At 43.1% G+C, this 19,491-nt stretch overlaps 1 protein-coding gene across 1 annotated transcript in view; it reads right to left on the bottom strand.

Annotated features, from left to right (window-relative positions):
- The window catches only part of ACOXL (acyl-CoA oxidase like), a 341,287-nt gene that overhangs the window by 78,105 nt on the left and 243,691 nt on the right, over positions 1-19,491 (bottom strand). The window contains exon 16 of the mRNA XM_058683275.1: positions 973-1,060. Coding sequence (XP_058539258.1) covers positions 973-1,060 — 88 coding nt within the window. The remainder of the gene's footprint in view (positions 1-972; positions 1,061-19,491) is intronic.

Here is a 19,491-nt window from a genome sequence, read left to right as displayed (position 1 = left end):
TATCTTGGGGTGCCTGGGTGGCTCAGTCGGTTAAGTGACCGACTTTGGCTCAGGTCATGATCTCACAGCTCATGAGTTCGAGCTCACAGTTCAGAGCCTGGAGCCTACTTTGAATTCTGTGTCTTCCTCTCTCCCTGCCTCTCCCTTTTCTCTCTCTCTCTCTCTCTCTCTCTCTCTCTCTCTCTCAAAAGTAAACATTAAAAAAATTTAAAGACAGAATAATTTGCCATGTCTTGATGGATCTTCCACCGTTCCCAAGATTTCGTTTTATCTTACTTGATTGTGTCTCTGTGGAGGTCGAGATGAACACTCATGGGTTCTCACTCTCAGCACCACTGACATCTAGGCAGGATGATTCCTTGTTGCGGGTGCTGTCACACACGGAGGGATGTTTAGCGGTGTCCCAGGCCTCCACCCACTAGCAACCCCTCCTCAGTTACGACAACAAAGAACGTCTCCAAATGGCACTAAAACGTTCCGGGGAGGGCACGATCGCCTCTGGTTGAGAACCACAGCTTTAAAAGGCTGAACCAGTTTCGTGCTAATTTGAGGATTAGGTTTAAGTAGTTGGTTGTGGTATTTGAAATCCTCCAGGCAGTGATCCTATTAAAAAAAATACCCTCGCTTCATCCTCGCGGGCGCCCTCGGGCTTGTTTCTGTGGGAATGGCAGTTCCCGTTGGGCACAGGGCCACTGCTGAGGGGCCGCCGTTCGCCAGCTGCCTCCAACCGATCGAGCGTTATTGGCAACTGTCAGGTTGTGTCAGGTGCACAGTTCTTGGAGTTTAGTGTTGGGTTCTGGGTGCGTGTCGTGCGGTCAGTGCTCCTGGTAGGTTGGGAGTTATTTTTGGGGCCCTGAATTCAGCACCAGGGCTCAGGCTGGTGTGGGGACTGTCCTTCTTCTGCAGCCTTATTCCCACCTAACTTGCACCCCGAGTCACTCAATTACAAACACTCAACAAGAGCCAACTGGCCTCTGTGAATGCGCGCCAGAGACAGGGAGGCAACATGACGAAGACACGAGTTCCAGGCACTGAACAAGTCCTCTTTCTTGCTCGTCACCTGTCACGTTGACAGAGTAAAAATAACCACTGGTGATCTTCTCAGAGGATCAAACTCAGAAGCAAGGCAGATGGCCACTTTGCACGTTTTTCGTTCAACCTTAAGCCTGGGTGTGTTGCCAGGCTGGCCTCTGCCACCCACAAAGGCTATTTGTTAGATGAAGAAATGCCATAAACGTACTGCGAGTCCAGTTTATGTGTTTATAGTAAGTCCTCATTCACATCAAACACGGCCCCTACCAGCCGCCAATTCTTGAGGTGTAACAGGCGCGTAGGAAACAATCCGAAGCGGAGAGCGCACACACAGATAAAGTGACACGGTGTCAACTGGGTCGCTCACTGCCCGAAGCATTTCAAATACCAGAACTAACAACTTCAGTCTAATCTGCAGCAAAGCCAACCTGTCTTTCCTCCCTCCTTCCTTCCGTGGTAGGCCGGTAGACTTCCATTTGTTGTCAGGTTGTTTCTCGAAAGCCTGTCACAGCTCCAGGACTGGCGTTTCGCGTCTGATGTGCGTGAGGAGGTAACAGGAGTGTGGAAACCTCACTCACATCACCTCCACGTCATCCCTCCATCTGACGGATAACGTTTGCACGTTTGCACATCTACTCTGTGTGAGACGCTCTTTCGATCACGCCTGCGGAAAGAGTTGTTTTGCTTTGGTTTTCGCTTTTGTTTGTTTGTTTGTTTAGTTGGCGGGAAGGGAGGAAATCTAACTGGAATAAGAAGGAAGAAAAGACACAAAGAGAAAGATGCCGAATCACGAAGCTGGCAGTTATCGTCATTTAGGTGGCACTAAGGGCAGATTCTTATCTGACCAGAGAAGGGTGTTAAATTTGTCATTTCTGACTTTTCTTTGTTTCTTCTTGCCTTTTTTTTGTTTCGAAAACCTACCAGTTTGATATTTAAATGTTTAGCGCTTGTCTTTGCTCAAAGAACTAACCCTCAAATAGAAAGTCAGACTCTGTGCATCTGTTTCCCATTTGTTTTAAACTCACACACTGAGCCCTGTGGTTGGAAGGTAACCTGCGCCTGAAGCTCCGCGGTTCCTGCGGGGCCTGGAGGCCTCGCTTTGTCAAAGCCCTCCTGTAACAGAGCGCTTTGTCCTCCAGTGGAAAAACAGCACTGCAGAAAGCCTCTTCCCATGTATAATTTAGCGTGATCACCTGGGGCAGCAGGCAGAGTTTGGAGGGCCATGTCACATGTGCCTTGAAGTCCCCACCTAACTGGGGTGTCTTAGGATAATCCAGGGAGAGGATAACGTCTGTCTTGCTCCCGGAATCAGTATCTCTCTGTGCTGATATCAAAATTATAGCTGAAAAGGCACAGTAGAAAATGGAATTCTCAAGGAACAGGCTCTGGAGCACCTGTGGCAAAAGTGAGCACAAGAGCTGGCCAGATGCTCCCGTCCCCAAACTCTACCCGTCACACTGTGGAGGAAGACACCTGAAACTCCATGCTGGGGCCTGGTGCCCAGGCTCTCCTACACATGCGTCGGCTGCCCCCCACCACTGTATAAGGAGAGAGGAAGGATAAAATATTGTGCAGATATATGTGTCCAAACAGAACGGAGGGCACTTTTAAATTTTTTAAAAAACTCAGCGTGTATAGTTAAGTCTTTCACTGGCCTGATCTAGAGAAAACCAGAAACAGATGATTGGCTCGACAACGTAGACCCTGCATGAAGAAGGGACTTCAGACGAGAAAATGCCGCAGAGGGGCCTTTACAAAACCTGCTGTGACTGCACCCCTCAAAAAGTATAAGGCAGGGGCACCTGGGTGGCTCAGTCGGTTGAGCGTCTGGCTTCGGCTTAGGTCATGATCTTGTGGTCTGTGAAGTTCGAGCCCCGCGTCGGGCTCTGTGCTGACAGCTCGGAGCCTGGAGCCTGCTTCGGATTCTGTGCCTCCCTCTCTCTCTGCCCCTCCCCTGCTCATGCTCTGTCTCTCTCTCTCTGTCAAAAATAAATGAAACATTAAAAAAATTTTTAAAAAAATGGGGCGCCTGGGTGGCTCAGTCGGTTAAGCGGCCGACTTCGGCTCAGGTCATGATCTCACGGTCTGTGAGTTCGAGCCCCGTGTCGGGCTCTGTGCTGACAGCTCACAGCCTGGAGCCTGTTTCAGATTCTGTGTCTCCCTCTCTCTGACCCTCCCCCGTTCATGCTGTGTCTCTCTGTCTCAAAAATAAATAAACGTTAAAAAAAAAAAAAAAGTATAAGGCAAAAAAAAAAAAAAAAAAAAGGTTCAAGTTAAGGGGAAAGGCCTCTTGAAGGCCTGCCAGCCTGCTCCTAAGTGCTTTTCCTTAGATGTTGACATCACAGTCCTGCAGCAGGACCCACTTGAGCAGGTCCAGGGTAATCTCATCTCTGCTGGCAAGTGTCCCCTTGCAGCCCTCTCCAGATAGGAAGGCTGGCATGACTTACCCCCCACTGAAGGATGATACCTAGGACTTGGAGCATGTTGATAAGAAGGCACAAGCCCAGGAGAGTGACTGACTGAGAAGTCTCCATCCCCTCGAATTGGAGTTTATTGGCAAGAAATAATAGGCTGAAGCCAATCGGGGCTGCACAGTGGTCCACACGTCCAGGTGGGGCAGCCCAGGAACAGTGTGCACTGTCGAGTGGTCAAAACAAGCAGATCAGAAGGTCAGAGTCTGGTTCAGCCTTTAAGTGTAGATTCGGTGTGAACTCCGGAGTGTCACCGCCCACAGCTATAGCCCAGCTGATAACTGCCTATGCAATGCAGAGGATTTTAAAACGTATTTATTGCACCGACAAGACAAAACAACAGAGATCAAGTATCTAACCCTTTCTCCTTATGAAACCTTAGTAGGACACTTCTGGAGAGTGGAGTTTTTTTTAAATGGATGGTTGTTCTTTACTTCAAGCAGTATACCCACTACTGAAAACTTGTGTGTAACTGAGCCCCACACAAACTAAATCCTTCTTAAGACGCACCAGACGACAGACGCTGTTTTCAGCTCTTAACTGCATTTGCTTATGAGTCTTCGGAAGCCCCGGAGGTAAGTATTACTGATATCTTTTGATACCTTCATTTTGCAGGTGGAAAACCGACGTAGGTTGAAGAATGTGCCCGAGGTGGCAGGGCCGGATTCGGACTGGGCAGCCAGGCTTCTGAGCGATTGTTTCTAACCGCAGGCCACGCTGCCTCCCAATGGACTAATGGGGAGCTTGTTTCCTGGCAACACCTGTCCCTCCCAAAGACAGTTTATAAAGATGCATTGTCACACATGGTCCGTGGTCATGTTTAATGTGAACCATATTCCACACTTAAAGCCTCTAATGGAAATAAATGCTTACTTCCTAATAAATCATCACACAGTTAAGACAGGGCTGAACTCATAAAGAAACCCCTGCTGGCCTCCCTTTTGATGGATGCCCATATCCATTCCCCCTTCTTCTTTTCTAGAAAAACCCCAAGTAGCTTTGGGCAGCAATATTGCCAGATGAAAATATCTACCTCCTTACAAAGGACCTACCAAAACGCCTCAGCTGACATCACGCTTAATAGTAGAGACTGAGTGCTTTCACCTGATGACTGGTGAGACGATGAGGATGTCTGTCGTTACTTGTATTTGACCTTGCACTACAGATTCCAGCCAGGATAATAAGGCAAGAAAAAGAAATGAAAGGTGGAGAGATTGGAGAGGAATAAGGAAAACTGTCTTCGTCCAAAAGGACGTGATTTTCTGTGTAAAAAAACCCTAAGGAGTGTGTAATAAAGCTACTAAAATGAATCCTCAAATTAAGCAAAATCACAAGATTTGGGGGGAAAAAAAACCAACTGAATTTCCATATTCCAGCAATAAACAATTGGTGCTTGAAGTAAAAACGCCATTGCAATGGCATCAAAAATATGAAATACTCACAGATACATTTTACAAAGCACATGTAATACCCGTGCATGGAAAGTAAACGGCATTTCAGGGGGGCACCTGGGTGGCTCAGGTGGTTGAGCGTCTGTCTGACTTTGGCTCAGAGCATGATCTCATGCTTTGTGAGTTCGAGCCCCGTGTTGGGCTCTGTGCTGGCAGCTCAGAGCCTGGAGCCTGCTTCGGATTCTGTGTCTCCTCCCCCTCTCTGCCCCTCCCATGCTCATGCTTTGTCTCTCTCTCTGTCTCCCAATAATAAATAAACGTTAAATAAAATAAAACGTTTTTTTTTAATTAAAAAAAAATTTTTTTTAAATACAGCCTGATCTAGCATGGGCCTTTTTTCCTTTGTCCACCTCCCATATCTCTGCTTGGAACTTACCTATCTTGTGAGCATAAGAACAAGTAAAATCACACTAAGGAGTTATTTTAAGGTTGCTGTAGCACATTACCACAATCCTGGTGACATAACACAACGGAAATGTATACTCTCACAGTTCTAGAAGCTAGAAGTCAAAATCAAGGTGCTGGCAGGGCCACACTCCCTCCAAAGTCTGCTTTGTCTCTTCAGGGGCATCCTCACAGAGTTACTGGCCGGGCCAGGAAGGGCCACTCCCCTCCCTCACCAGCTCGGTTCACATCTCCACCTTCCCACCACTCCTCCTGACTTTCTGTCTTGTCTTTCAGGAGTGGGGCAGAGGCTCAGGGAGGAGGGTCTTTACATATTTTTTCTGCCTTCTCATATTTTTTATGTTTTCCTTTTTAAAAACCTTTTTTTAAATAAATTTTTTTATTAAAATTTTTTTAGGGGCGCCTGGGTGGCTCAGTCGGTTAGGCGGCCGACTTGGGCTCAGGTCATGATCTTTCGGTCTGTGAGTTCGAGCCCCGCGTCGGGCTCTGTGCTGACAGCTCGGAGCCTGGAGCCTGTTTTGGATTCTGTGTCTCCCTCTCTCTGACCCTCCCCCGTTCATGCTCTGTCTCTCTCTGTCTCAAAAATAAATAAACGTTAAAAAAAAAATTAAAAAAAATTTTTTTAATGTTTATTTATTTTTGAGATAGAGAGAGAGAGACAGAGCATGAGTGGGGGAAGGGCAGAGACAGAGGGAGACAAAGAATCTGAAGCAGGCTCCAAGCTCTGAGCTGTCAGCACAGAGCCCAATGTGGGGCTCGAACCCACAAGCTGTGAGATCATGACCTGAGCCGAAGCTGGATGCTTAACCAACAGAGCCACCCAAGTGCCCCTATAAATCTTTTTAATGTTTATTTATTTTTGAGAGAGCAGGAGAGAGACAGAGCATGAGCAGGGTAGGGGCAGAGAGAGAGAGGGAGACACAGAATGGGAAGCAGGCTCCAGGCTCTGAGCTGTCAGCACGGAGCCCCATGTGGGGTTCGAACCCACAGACCTCAAGATCACGACCTCAGCCGAAGTCGGACGCTTAACTGACTCAGCCACCCAGGTGCCCCTTAAAAACCTTTCTATAGTTCCCCCTCTCTCTCAGTGAGTTCTTTTTCTTTTTGAGCCCTACTCCATTGCTTTTTCATTCTTCTGTATTTTTAATTTTTCTGTATTTTTGTGCTGCTCTATATTTTCCCGATTTTCTAGGGGTTTTGTTTTTCTAGTTTTTTCTGCCCTTTCATACTTTTCCCTTGTGTTTTTCAGTGCCCCCTGCCCTGCCTCGTACTGTTCTGTCTTTTTTCCTGGGCTAATTCCACTGCTTCCTCTTCTGCACCTTTCTTACGTGTTTGCACACCAAATTATTCTCCCTTTTCTCTTTAGACCTTTTCCCCCATTTTACTTGGTTTCTTCTGATTGACTTTGGGAAGGGACCCCCCCCCCCATCCCCACGACAGCCTCCCTTCCCGAATTCTATCTTCTCCAAAAGCCCCCCAGTCTCTTCCTGCATTAATGACCCGGTGTTGGTCAGTTCTCTACTAGTGTCTCACAGAAAGTAGGTGCGTCGGAGTCAGCGCACTGGTGGCTGTCTGAACTGGGAATATAAGATTCTTTGCACCTTTGTCCTTTGAACCTGAGCTGCAATTCCAGGGCAGACAGATAAACACATATGACTCGACATCTTACTACATCCTGGGAGAGAGGCCACATCAGGACACCTTTGTATCTACTGTTCCAGCTTGTGTCCTACGAGAAGGAAAAGTAAATATGCCCAAAATGCCCCAGAGAGGGCTGCGTCCTGGCTTTGGGACCCTGAAGGGAAGGGCCAGTTGTGGGGCTCGTGTCTGGTCTCAGAGCCTGGGTCAGTGTTTAAACCCAGGGCCCTCTGTCTACCACCCCCACCCCCAGACCTTGCTGGTCCCAGTTCTGCACCAGGCTCTACTGCACCAGAATCTCCCCCGCCCTCAGAAGGTGGCAGGTGGCAGCATTGCAGAGGGTGGGTGGGACAGTCCTTGTTTAGTAAGATAAGCCCTGGGGTGCAAGGCTGGGGTTCACATGTTTCCCTAGAGAAACCCAACATTAGAATGATGAATGGCATGATAGTATAAAGGGGTCCAAGAACTAAGACTTCCTGAGCACATCCATGTGCCCTGCAGTGCTTGGCTCTGTAAGAAGAAAAACATTCTGATTATACAGTAAGTCCCTGAAAAGTCCAGTAGTGGTCCCTAGATCACCCACTGGAACACGGACGTATCTGACTCCAAAGAGCCTATCTTCCAGAAGAACTCCTGCTGGACCTCCTCGTCGCCAGTCCCCAACAGAGCTTGTTCAGCACAGCTATCTTAGCAAAGACATCACCCCATATGGTCCTCGCTGTTCACACAGGGGCTTCCCCTACAGACTGCCTGCTCTCCTTCCCTCGTGGTGCTGGGGGCAGGTTCTCAATAAACATGCACTGAAAGATACACATGCATGTGTGACACACATATGCACATGCACACACACACACCGTGGCTCCTGTCTACCTTGAACTATGTCCAGTCCCAGGACACATTCCCTCCCTCGCTTCAGATATTTGTAGGTACAGTTCTCCCCACCATCCCTCTGCCTTCGCCTGACTGCCTCCTCCTGGTTCAGGAAGCCTCCCAACAGCTCCCCCTCCTGAGTGTGGTCTGGGTCCCCACCAAGCGGCGCATCCATCCATGGAAGCCCTTGCCACGCTGCAGTGTGAGCGCTGTTCTGACCAGGGCAGGACCGTGACCAGCCCAGCACCCAGCATGGTGGTCAGGGCCAATGACCGCATCAAGGTGCCCCTTCACACAGATGGATGGTCAGAGCAGACATGGACATGTGGGGAGGGAGGGGAAAAGAAACTAGATTCAGAGGGCAGAAAAACAGCAAGAGGGAATTCAGTAGAGACGGATCTCTGCAGAAACAGGACATGAGGCTCCTGGCCAGCCTTTCCCTGCATAGCAGTTATGGTGTCTGTCGGATTTTCTGGGGTCTTCTCTGTGGCCCCTTCTCTCACCTGCAATGTCCTCCAAGCTCTAATCTTAGACCTGGCAATAGGAACAGACCCCAAAGTTAGAGCCCATTCCTAGTGAAGCCCTCACTATTTTTGTCACACACACAAGAGTTCCAGGCGTGGGGGGCCACACATGTTTGATCTGACCTGTTTCTAAATTTCCTCCCCGCTAAGGCTTAACTGAAATTGTCAGAACATGAAATCAATAGGGTCTTGGCAAAGGGCTCCTATAATTGAATATATTACTTCCTAATTTCTCCTCCTTTTTCCTTTTTGTGTCAAATTAAGAGTGTGCTTTTCATTACTTAGCCTTTCAGAATACAAAAAGATTGTTGGATGATACACTCTCTTTGGTCATTTAACATACATTTGAACTCTATGCTCCTGAAATTGATCTTGATAATTTCCAATAACAGATATGTAAATAGATAACTGTTTGATACCTTCTCCCTTTTGTAACCACTTCCTCATTTCAAAAGTTCCTTCTAATAGTTCTGGTGGATGGAGGAATAGAAGGGGGAAGTCAGGAGGCCTTAAATAGATTTTACAGGCACCAAAGCTTGTATTTGGAGTACGATCAGCTAGAAAGATCTTGTTTCAAAAATACACTCTTCACGTTTAGCTGAAGACTACGTTATGGAATCTGACTGCCCTTGGTGACTGCTTAAACCTGACATAAGGCAGAACAATGTACATTTAATACGTGAGAGGAATTAGGCCCCAAGATCTTTGTTTCCTGAATCTCTGCAGCAGCTCTGCTGGTGCGTGGCCCATGAGACAGCTGGAAGAGGCATTCTTGGGGCTGGGAGTGAAAGGCAGGGGGTACAGCACACAGAAAGCCCAAATCCCCCGGGGGATTTGGAGCACATGGAGCCCGCTGCAATTTGGAACTCCTTAGGGCTCCATGCCTCCTTCTCTAGTAAAGGCATCCCACCTCCCGGTGCACAGGCTGGAGCCCTCGGATCACCTCTTCCTCCAGCTTTCACCTTCTCTCCCATCAAACTTTCCCAAGTGTCACTGACTACCCTTCATACTCACTGCCACCACCCCACACTCAGGCTGTATCTTAACTCTTCTGGGATGATGGTTACTGCGGCTTTTGAAGGGGTCATCCTGACAGTGATCATCCCTCCAGAATCATCTTCCTGACACCACTGTGCTCAGGCCACAGTCCCATCACCTGCAGGAAGGGTAGAAGGTTCTCAGGCCTACAAGCAGGGTACACAAGGCTCACTGCAGTGAGGGTCTACGGGCCGCCACAGTCACTCTCTTGCTAGCTTCTCTAGCCCAGCACCTGGGATGTGGACTGGCTTGATGCTCAGCCTGAACATGCGAGTTGCTCATTCACATCCCATGCCATGCCCGGAAGGTCCTGCCCACCTCTGCCCGGGGATGGTGTGAAATGGCACATTCTGCCGCTTACCAGGCAGGACTCAGCTCAGGGACATTCCATTCCGTGGGCCACCCTCACCCACAGAATGGCGTGGCCCTTCCTTTGTTCCAGACCCCTCTCACTGCACTTCGCTTTGACCTACATTACTGCCACCACCCCTCCCAGGCTGAGTTCATGGAGGACAGCCATTGTACCTCGGTCATCTCTGCAGCCCCAGACTTGCAGAGTGATTGGTGTACTAGATCACCGGGGAGCAAAATCTTTCAAACAAGGAACTATCCAGTAAAAATAAAAACGTTTACACATCTTCTCTTATTTTTCCTAATTGTTTATTTAAATATATATCTAAAGCTCCAGCAAAGCTTTTTTATTTCACTGTCACTAAGACACTTGTATTTTTGGCTAACCTTTTAGGAATTCTGAAACAGCACACTTTCCAGAATGTCGAGATAACCTCTGTGTGAGCTTCTGTGGTTTGGTATGGAGAGAGATTTGAAAAGCTTGGGAGAAAGAGGTGAATTAGCACTGGAAATTGACAAACAACAAAACAGCCTATTCCAACAGTCTGAGGTGCTGGTGAGCAGGGAAGGAAGCGTGACAGATCACATGAAATTATAAGTTAATAAGTGACTGTCCATTCCCACCCCTAAGCTGCTAAGCTGGCAGGTGATGGGCAAGACTTAGCACTGCCTCAGCAGAGAGGCCAGACTGAGAGATATTAAGCCTCTTACAGGACGTATCTGACTCCTTCCTTTGCATTATTAGGATACCACATGAGATGGTGTCCTAACATCATACCTGTGTGCTTGGTCCCAAGTGCCTCAGCCTGAAGGAGCCCCCTGTGATTCGACAACTTTACCATTTCCCTTTTCCTGCAACCAGGTGGTTGGCTGTATGGCAAAGCATTGGGCTTTGGGCTACCATTCGTTACAGTAGGAACTTAACAAATGTCCTTGATCCCAGATGACCATGGGGGTCTTCCTACTGGCCTTGTGGAAAGACAGAATGAAACAGAATAATAGTTTCATTCCTGTTTACCACAATACTACAGTCTCCAGTAGCTTTGAGCCTCCAGATAAGTCTACCTCCTAACCACAGAGAACTTCAAGAAACTGTTGTTCAAGCCCAAATCATTCTCAACAGTGAAAGGTTGAAAGTTTTTCCTTTAAGGTCGGGAACAAGGCAAGGTACCAATTCTTCCCACTCCTATTGAACATAGTACTGGAAGTCCTAGCCAGAGCAATTAGGCAAGGAAAAGAAATAGAAAGAAAGCATCTACATCAGAAAAGAAATAAAATTATTTCTATTTGCATGTGATATGACCTCATATGTAGAAAATCCTAAAGACTCCACTAAAAAACCATTAGAATAAATGAATTCAGTAAAGTTGCAGGATATAAAATCAAACTGATATACAAATCAGTTATGTTTATATACACTAACAACGAACTGTCTGAAAAATAAATGTAAATAATCCCATTTACAGTAGCATTGAAAACAATAAAATAGTTAGGAATAAATTTAACCAAAGAGGTAAAAGATCTGTCCCCTAAAAGTACAAGATTAATGAAAGAAAGTGAAGAAGACACAAATAAATGAAAGGATGATCTCATATGTTCATGGATCAGAAGAATTAATGTTTAAATGTCCATACCACCCAGAGCCACCTATAGATTCAGTGCAATACCTATCAAAATTATAATGGCATTCACTCCAGCAACAGAAAAACCAATCCTAAAATTAATGTGAAACCCAAAAGCCCACGAACAATCAAAGCAATCCCGGGAAAGAATGAAGCTAAAGATATCACATTTCCTTATTTCAAAGCCATAATAATCAAAACAGCATGGTACCGCCATAAAAAAGAACATGTAGACCAATGGAACAGAATTAAGAGACCAGAAAATCCTTTACCCTTGCCCATATACAGTCAACTAATATTTCACTGGGGAGTCAAAAATACTCAGTCGGGAAAGGATACTCTCTTCAATAACTGGTGCTGGGAAAACTGAATAACCACATGCAGAAGAATGAGATTGGATCACTATCTTATACCACTGACAAATTAACTCTAAATGAATGAAAGACTCAAATAGAAGACCTGAAAACCTAAAACTCCTAGAAGAAAACATAGGGAAAAGCTCCTTGACACTGGTCTTGGTAATAATTTTTTGGATATGACACCAAAAGTCAAGCAACAAAAGCAAAAATAAGCAAATGGGACTACATTAAATCAAAAAGCTTCTGCACAGAAAAAAAAAAACAACAATATGAATAGGCAACCTATGGAATGGGAAGAAATATCTGCAAACCATTTATGTGATAAAGGGTTAATATCCAAAATATATAAGGAACTTATACAACCGAATAGTGAAAAAAATTCTGCCTATTTAACAAATAGGTAGAGGACCCGAATAGACATCTTCGCAAAGAAGACATACAAATGACCAACAGACACACGAAAAGATGTTCAGTATCACTAATCATCAGGGAAATGCAAATGAAAAACCACAATGAGATCTCACTTCACACGGTCAGAATGGCTGTTATCAAAAAGACAAGAGATAACAAGCGTCGGCAAGAAAAGGGAATCATTGCACACTGTTGGCAGGAATGTGAAATGGTGCAGCCACCGTGGAAAACAGTATGGAGGCTCTTCAAAAAATTAAAAATGGAACCACCATATGATCCAGCAATCCCACTTCTGGGATGTATCTGAAAGGGCTGAAATCACTACCTGGAAAAGATATCTGCACTCCTATGTTCACTGCAGGATTATTCACACTAGCCAAGATATGGAAGCAACCTAAGGGTGTGCCTATGGATGAAGGGATACAGATGCATGCACCTGAACAAGGAAATATTTTTCAGCCCTGCCAAGGTAGGAAACCCTGCCATTTGCAACAACATGGATGGACCTTGTAGGCTAAGTAAAATAAGTCCGACATAGACAAATACTGTATGAACTTATTTATTATATGTGGAATATAAAGAAGCTAAAGTCACAGAAATAGAGACTAGGTGGGAGCTGCCAAGAGTTGGGTGGAGGAAATGGGTGAAGACGGTCAAAGGGTACCAGCTTCCAGTTATAAGATGAGTAAGTTCTGGAGATCTAAAGTACAGCACAGTGACAACAGTTAACAATACTATATTACATGCTCGAAAGTTGCTAAAGGACTAGATCTTAAATATCTCATTTCCACCCCCCCCCCACACACCTCACAAAAAGCTACTTATGTAAGGCAGTATATATGTTAATCAACACTATTATAGTAACCATTTCACAATGTGTGTATCAAATCATCACATTGTACACCTCAAACTTACACAATGTTATATGTCAATTACATCTCAATAAAGCTAGAAAAAAAACAGTATAGACAAAACTGAAAAAGAAACTGCTGTTCAGTATTTAGTCACTTACACCCAGTCAAATTCACTAATAATCAGTGTGCCATAAACTAGAAAAATGTCATTTCCATGCTCTGCTCTTCAAACATGAGCCTAGAGCTTGGCAACACGTCCCCACAGATTTGACATTCTCTGCACCTGAGTTGTCTTGTCCCCTGGTCCTGTCTGGGTGACTCGTGCAACTGTCCATGACGGAGCCTCCCTCGGCACCTCAGCCAGGGGCCTGCTTCCTGTGGCCCAGCCTCCCAGACGTCAAGATCTCTGAATAGCAGGTTTAGACATTCCATTTCTTTTTGCCCCTAATTAGTAAATCGAGATTCAGCGGCTGAGGCCTCCTGTTAGAAACTGCTAAGTTTCTGGGGCGCCTGGGTGGCGCAGTCGGTTAAGCGTCCGACTTCAGCCAGGTCACGATCTCACGGCCTGTGAGTTCGAGCCCCGCGTCAGGCCCTGGGCTGATGGCTCGGAGCCTGGAGCCTGTTTCCGATTCTGTGTCTCCCTCTCTCTCTGCCCCTCCCCCGTTCATGCTCTGTCTCTCTCTGTCCCAAAAAATAAATAAAAAGCGTTGAAAAAAAAAAAAAAAAAAAAAAGAAACTGCTAAGTTTCCACGTTCATATGTGAAACGATGAGAAAGTGCCTATCATGTAAACAGCCTGTTTAAATGCTGCGAGGCGCTGTTTAAGTTATATCATCAAATGTTTTAATTGCAGTACAAAATGCATTCAGTCAGATGTGCCACCTTCGTAAATCTTAAGTTTATAGCTTGATGATTTTCAGCACGTGTATATACCCATATTAACCACCCAGATAAAGACGCATAAATTTCCCGTATCCCAGTTTGTTCCTCCCTCCCAGTCAATACCCTTCTCTCCCACGCTGTGATTCCCCACACCGCCATCAACTAATTTTGCCGCTTATTAAACGAACGCTGGATGTATGGAGTCATATATTATCAACTCCTTTGTGTCAGGCTTCTTTCACTAAACATACTGTCTATGAATTTTCTCATGTTGTTGCATGTAACAGTAATCTATCCCTTTTTGTTGCTGAGTAGAATTCCACTGTGTGAATATACCACAGCTGGTTGGTTAATCCAGTTCTCACGTCGATGGACATTTGGGTTGTTCTCACTTGGGGGCTAGAATTGATAAAGCTGCTATAAACATTCTTGTGCATGCTTTCATTTTTCTCGGGTAAACACCTCGCGGGGGAGTTGCCGGTCATAGAGTAGGAATGTATTTTAACCTTATAAGGAAATGCCAAACTGTTTTCTGTCATTGCCCTTTTACCCTACCAACAGCAATGCATTTTCTCGTTGCTCCACATTGTCACCAGGATCGAGTGTCATCTGTCATTCTAGTTCAAACCATTTCAGTACGGGCGTCGTGGTATTTCACTGTGGTTTTAATTTCTATTTCCCCGATGACTAATATGGTTGAGCAAGGTTTCATGTGCTCATTACCATCCTTTCATCTCCTCTTGTGAAGTGCCTTTTCAAGTCTTCTGTGCAAAAAAAAAATTTTTTTTGGATTGTGTCTTTATTATTGAGTTGCAGTTCTTTGCGCATTCTGGATAAAAATCTTTTGCCAGATACGTGCATTGCAAATAATTTCTCCGAGGTTAAGGTTTGCCTTTTTGTTTCTTTACTGGCATCTTCAGGAGACCGATTTTTTTTTTCTTGGTTTTGAAAAAAAAAAAAAATCCAGTCAGAAGATATTTAATATAATGGTCAGTGCTTCTTACCTCTTTTCTAAGGAATCTTGGTTTACTCCAACTCCACAGAAATATCCTCTTTGGTTTTTCCCTTTTGAGAGTTTTATGGTTTGCGTTTACATTTAGAGTCTATCATCAATCTCAAATTAACTTTTGTGTGTTGTGCAGGGAATAAATCAAGGTCCCTTTTATTCCCCATTCAGATATCTAGTTTCCATTCAGATATCTAGTTTCTGGCACAATTTGTTGAAGAAATTACCTTTGCATTATTTAATTTCCTTTGTACCCTCATCAAAAATCAAATGAACATATATGTGTGGGTCAATTTCTGGACTCTATGGTGTTCCATTAATCTGTTTTTTTTTTAATTTTTTTAATGTTTATTTATTTTTGAGAGAGAGAGACAGAATGTGAGGCGGGGAGGGTCAGAAAGAGAGGGAGACACAGAATCCGAAGCAGGCTCCAGGCTCTGAGGGGTCAGCACAGAGCCCGACAGCACATGGGGCTCGAACCCATGGAGTGAGATGATGACCTGAGCCAAAGTCGGTCATCCAACCAACTGAGCCACCCAGGCGCCCCAGTCTGTTTGTTTATCCTCATGCCAATCTGGTACTGTCTGGATTACTGGAGCATTAACAGAAATTATGAAACCAGGTAGTGCAAAGTCTTCCACATTTCTTCAGCTTTCTCATAGTTGTTTTGGTTAGTTTAGGCCATTTACATTTCCATATGAGTTGTCACATCAGCCTGTGAGTTCCTACAAAAGTTCTGGCTGAGATGTTTGATTGAGATGGTGTTGAATCTATAGACCCATTTGAGGAGAATGAACATCATAGCAATATTGAGTTCTTCCAGGCACAACATGGCATACTTCTCCATTTATTTAGGCTTTCTTGAATGATTTTCTGCAACTTTTAAAAAAAATTTTTTAATGTTTATTTAGTTTTGAGAGAGACAGAGACAGAATGGGAGTGGGTTAGGGGCAGAGAGAGAGGGAGACACGGAATCCGAAGCAGGCTCCAGGCTCCGCGCTGTCAGCATAGAGCCCGACGCGGGGCTCGAACTCACAAGCTGCGAGCTCATGACCTGAGCCGATGTTGGACGCTCAACCAACTAAGCCACCCAGCCGCCCCTACTTTCTGCAACAATTAAAGTTTTCAAGATATAGATCTTGCATTGCTTGAATTTTTGTTAAATATATTCCTAAGAATTCATGCTTTTTTAATGACATCATAAATTTTATTTTTAAATTTTGTTTCCCAATTGTTTATTGATGTTATGTAAAAATAAAATTTATTTTGGATATTGAGTTTGTACCCTGTAAACTATTGATTTATTAGTTCTGGTAGTATTTTGGGTTTTTCTGTTTTTTGGTAAATTCTCTCATATTTTCCATGTAAACAATTATTTCATCTGCAAATTAAGATAGACTTATTTCTTCCTTTACGATCTCTATGTCATTTATTTCTTTTTCCTGTCTTGTTGCCCAACTAGAATATCCAGTGTAATGTCAAATAGAAGTGGTAAAATGAACTTTCTTGCCTTGTTCTCTATTGTAAGGAAAATGTGCAATATTTCTCCATTAGATATGATGCCAACTATTGGTTTATTATAAATACGCTCTTTCAAAATTGAGGAAACCACTTTCTATTCCTAGTTTGCTAAGACTTTTTAAACATGAACCTGTGTTGGATATTGCCAAAATTCTTTTCTGCACTATATAATCATGTAATTTTTCTTCTTTATTTTGTCAATATTGCAATTTGCGTTCACAAACATATTTGAATGTTAATTCAAACTTGCATTCCTGGAAAAAACATCACTTGGTGATGTATTTTCTTTTATATACTGCTGTATTCGGCCATTAATATTTTATTATACATTTCTACCTGTATTCATAAAGAATATTGATTTATAATTTTTTTGTAATGTACTTATTAGTTCTTGGTATCATCAGTCATATGGTTTTTGAAAGAGTTTTGTGTAAGGCTGGTATTTTTTTTATCTTTAAGTTCTGATAAGATTCAACAGAAGAATCATCTGGACCTGGGGCTTTCTTTGTGGAATGTTCCCATTACAAATTAAATTCATTTAATAGGTATTTTTAGAGCTTCCATTTTTTGCTTGCTTTTGAAAGTTGTATTTTTCCAGGAGTTTGTTCTAAGTTCTTGAATATATTTGCATAAAATTGTTCATAATATTCCCTTTTTGTGTTTTTAACATCTGTCCTGTATGTTACAATATCTCCTCTTTCATTCTTAATATTATTAGTGCTTTATCCCTTTTCTCTTTTTTTTTTTTTTTAAATTTTTTTTTTTCAACGTTTTTTATTTATTTTTGGGACAGAGAGAGACAGAGCATGAACGGGGGAGGGGCAGAGAGAGAGGGAGACACAGAATCGGAAACAGGCTCCAGGCTCCGAGCCGTCAGCCCAGAGCCTGACGCGGGGCTCGAACTCACAGACCGCGAGATCGTGACCTGGCTGAAGTCGGACGCTTAACCGACTGCGCCACCCAGGCGCCCCTATCCCTTTTCTCTTGATCAGTCTTGCTAAGGATCAATCAGTTTCATCAATCATTTTAAGAACACACTTAGATTTCTTGATTTTCTCTATAGTTTGCTTCCTACTTTATTAATTTCTTCCTAATCTTTATTGTTACCTTTATTCTACTTATTTTGCTCTTCCTTTTCTAGCTTCTTAAGGTAGAAGCTTCCTGCATTTATTTAAAATCTTTTTTTTTTCACTTTCTAAGATAAATATTTCAAGTTCTAAATTTCCTTGTGAGGAAATTTCACTACACCCTACAAAATTTGGTAGGTTGTGTTTTCATTATCATTTGGTTTGAAATACTTTCCATTTCCCATAGTGATTCCTTCTTTGATTCACAGATTATTTAGAAATGTGGGAGACTTTCCAGACATCATTTTGTTATTGATCTCTAATTTAATTCCATTGTTGATAGAAAAGACATTCTATCTTTTAGTCTTTTAAAAAGTTTATTGACTGACATTACTGAGACTTATCTTATGGTAGCACTGTAATCCTGGGTGCAGTTTTCAATAAATATCTATATATCCTAAATAGGTCAAGTTGAATGATAATGCTGTTCACAGTATTGTAGTCATACTGAATCTCTGTCTACTAGTCCCATCAGTTACTAGATTTGTCTGTCCCTCCTTTGAGTTCTGTCAATTTCTGCTTCGAGTATTTTAAATCTTTGTTATGGTGCATATCTGTTTCAGGCTATTCTCTCTTCTTGATGCAGTGACCTTTAAATCATCATGAAATGACCCTCTTTATCCTTGGTAATACTTTTTGTCTTAAAAGTTGGCTTTATCTGATATTAATATAGGCTCTCCTATGTTCTAGTTGCATGCTATATCCTTTTATTGTCTCTCTTTACCTTTAAGGCATATAGATGGAATTTTTGTATTTTTAACCCTCTGTGATGATGTTTGCCTTTCCATTGGAATGTTCAGTCCATTTACATGTAATGTAATTATTGATTGTGTTTGGTATAAGTCTACTTGTAGTCTATCTCTTTGGGTCTTTAATTTTTGTTCCTCCTTCTATGACTTCTTCTGGATTAACTAAAGAGTTTTCTTTTTATCTCAGTCTACCTTCTCTATTATAATATGTATTATTTACTTATAACAGTCTGCCTTTAATTAATAACACTCATGTATAATATAAGAACCTTATAATAATATAATTCCATGTATACTACATCCCATCTTTTGTGCTATTGTTGTCATATATTTTACTTTTATGTACTCTGCAAACTCTAAATAATTATAATTATTTTTGCTTTAAATGACCAACTGAACTATAAAAAGTTTAAGATAAGAAGGAAAATTGCCATTAATATTTACCTATACATTTTGCATTTTCAGTGTTCTTCTTTTCTTTGGATTTGAGTTCCCATGTAATTTTGCTTTGTTCAGCTTGGAGAACTTTCCTTAGCATTTCTTGGAATACAGGTCCCTGGTAACAGTTCTCTCAGCTATCCTTTACCTGAAAATATCTTCAATTCATTTTTGATATATGTCTTTGCTGGATCTACAACTCCAGGTAGACAGCTTTATTTTGTCTTTCTCTTGGCAGCCCTTTAGAGAGATCTTTTGCACTGGCTTTTGACTCTGTGGTTTTTAATGAAAGTCAATCCTCATTCTTATCATTGCTTTCGTATGTGTTTTCCTCTCTGGCTACTTTTACAAATTATTCTTTATCTTTGGTTTTCAGACATCTTTGGTCTTACTCTGATATGCTCCCGTTTTTGTGATTGTTTGTTTTTTAATCCTCTCTGCTTGAATCTTGCTGCATTTTTGAATTAAAAAAAAATTTTTAATCTTTATTTTTGAGAGCGAGCGAGCAGAGGAGGGGCAGGAAGAGAGAGGGAGACACAGAATCTGAAGCAGGCTCCAGGTTCTGAGCTGTCACCACAGAGCCCAGTGTGGGGCTTGAACTCACGAACTGTGAGATCATGACCTGAGCTAAAGTCTGACGCTTAACCTACTGAGCCACCCAGGTGCCCCTTGCTGAGCTTTTTGGATTTGCATGCTGTCATTTTCTTTTAAAAGAAAACATTTGGCTAATACTTTTTCTGTTC

The sequence above is a fragment of the Neofelis nebulosa genome, chromosome 9, assembly GCF_028018385.1.
Source record: "Neofelis nebulosa isolate mNeoNeb1 chromosome 9, mNeoNeb1.pri, whole genome shotgun sequence".
Classification (NCBI taxonomy): domain Eukaryota; kingdom Metazoa; phylum Chordata; class Mammalia; order Carnivora; family Felidae; genus Neofelis; species Neofelis nebulosa.
The sequence above is the reverse complement of the archived record's forward strand: the minus strand, read 5'-3'. Positions and strand labels throughout refer to the sequence as shown.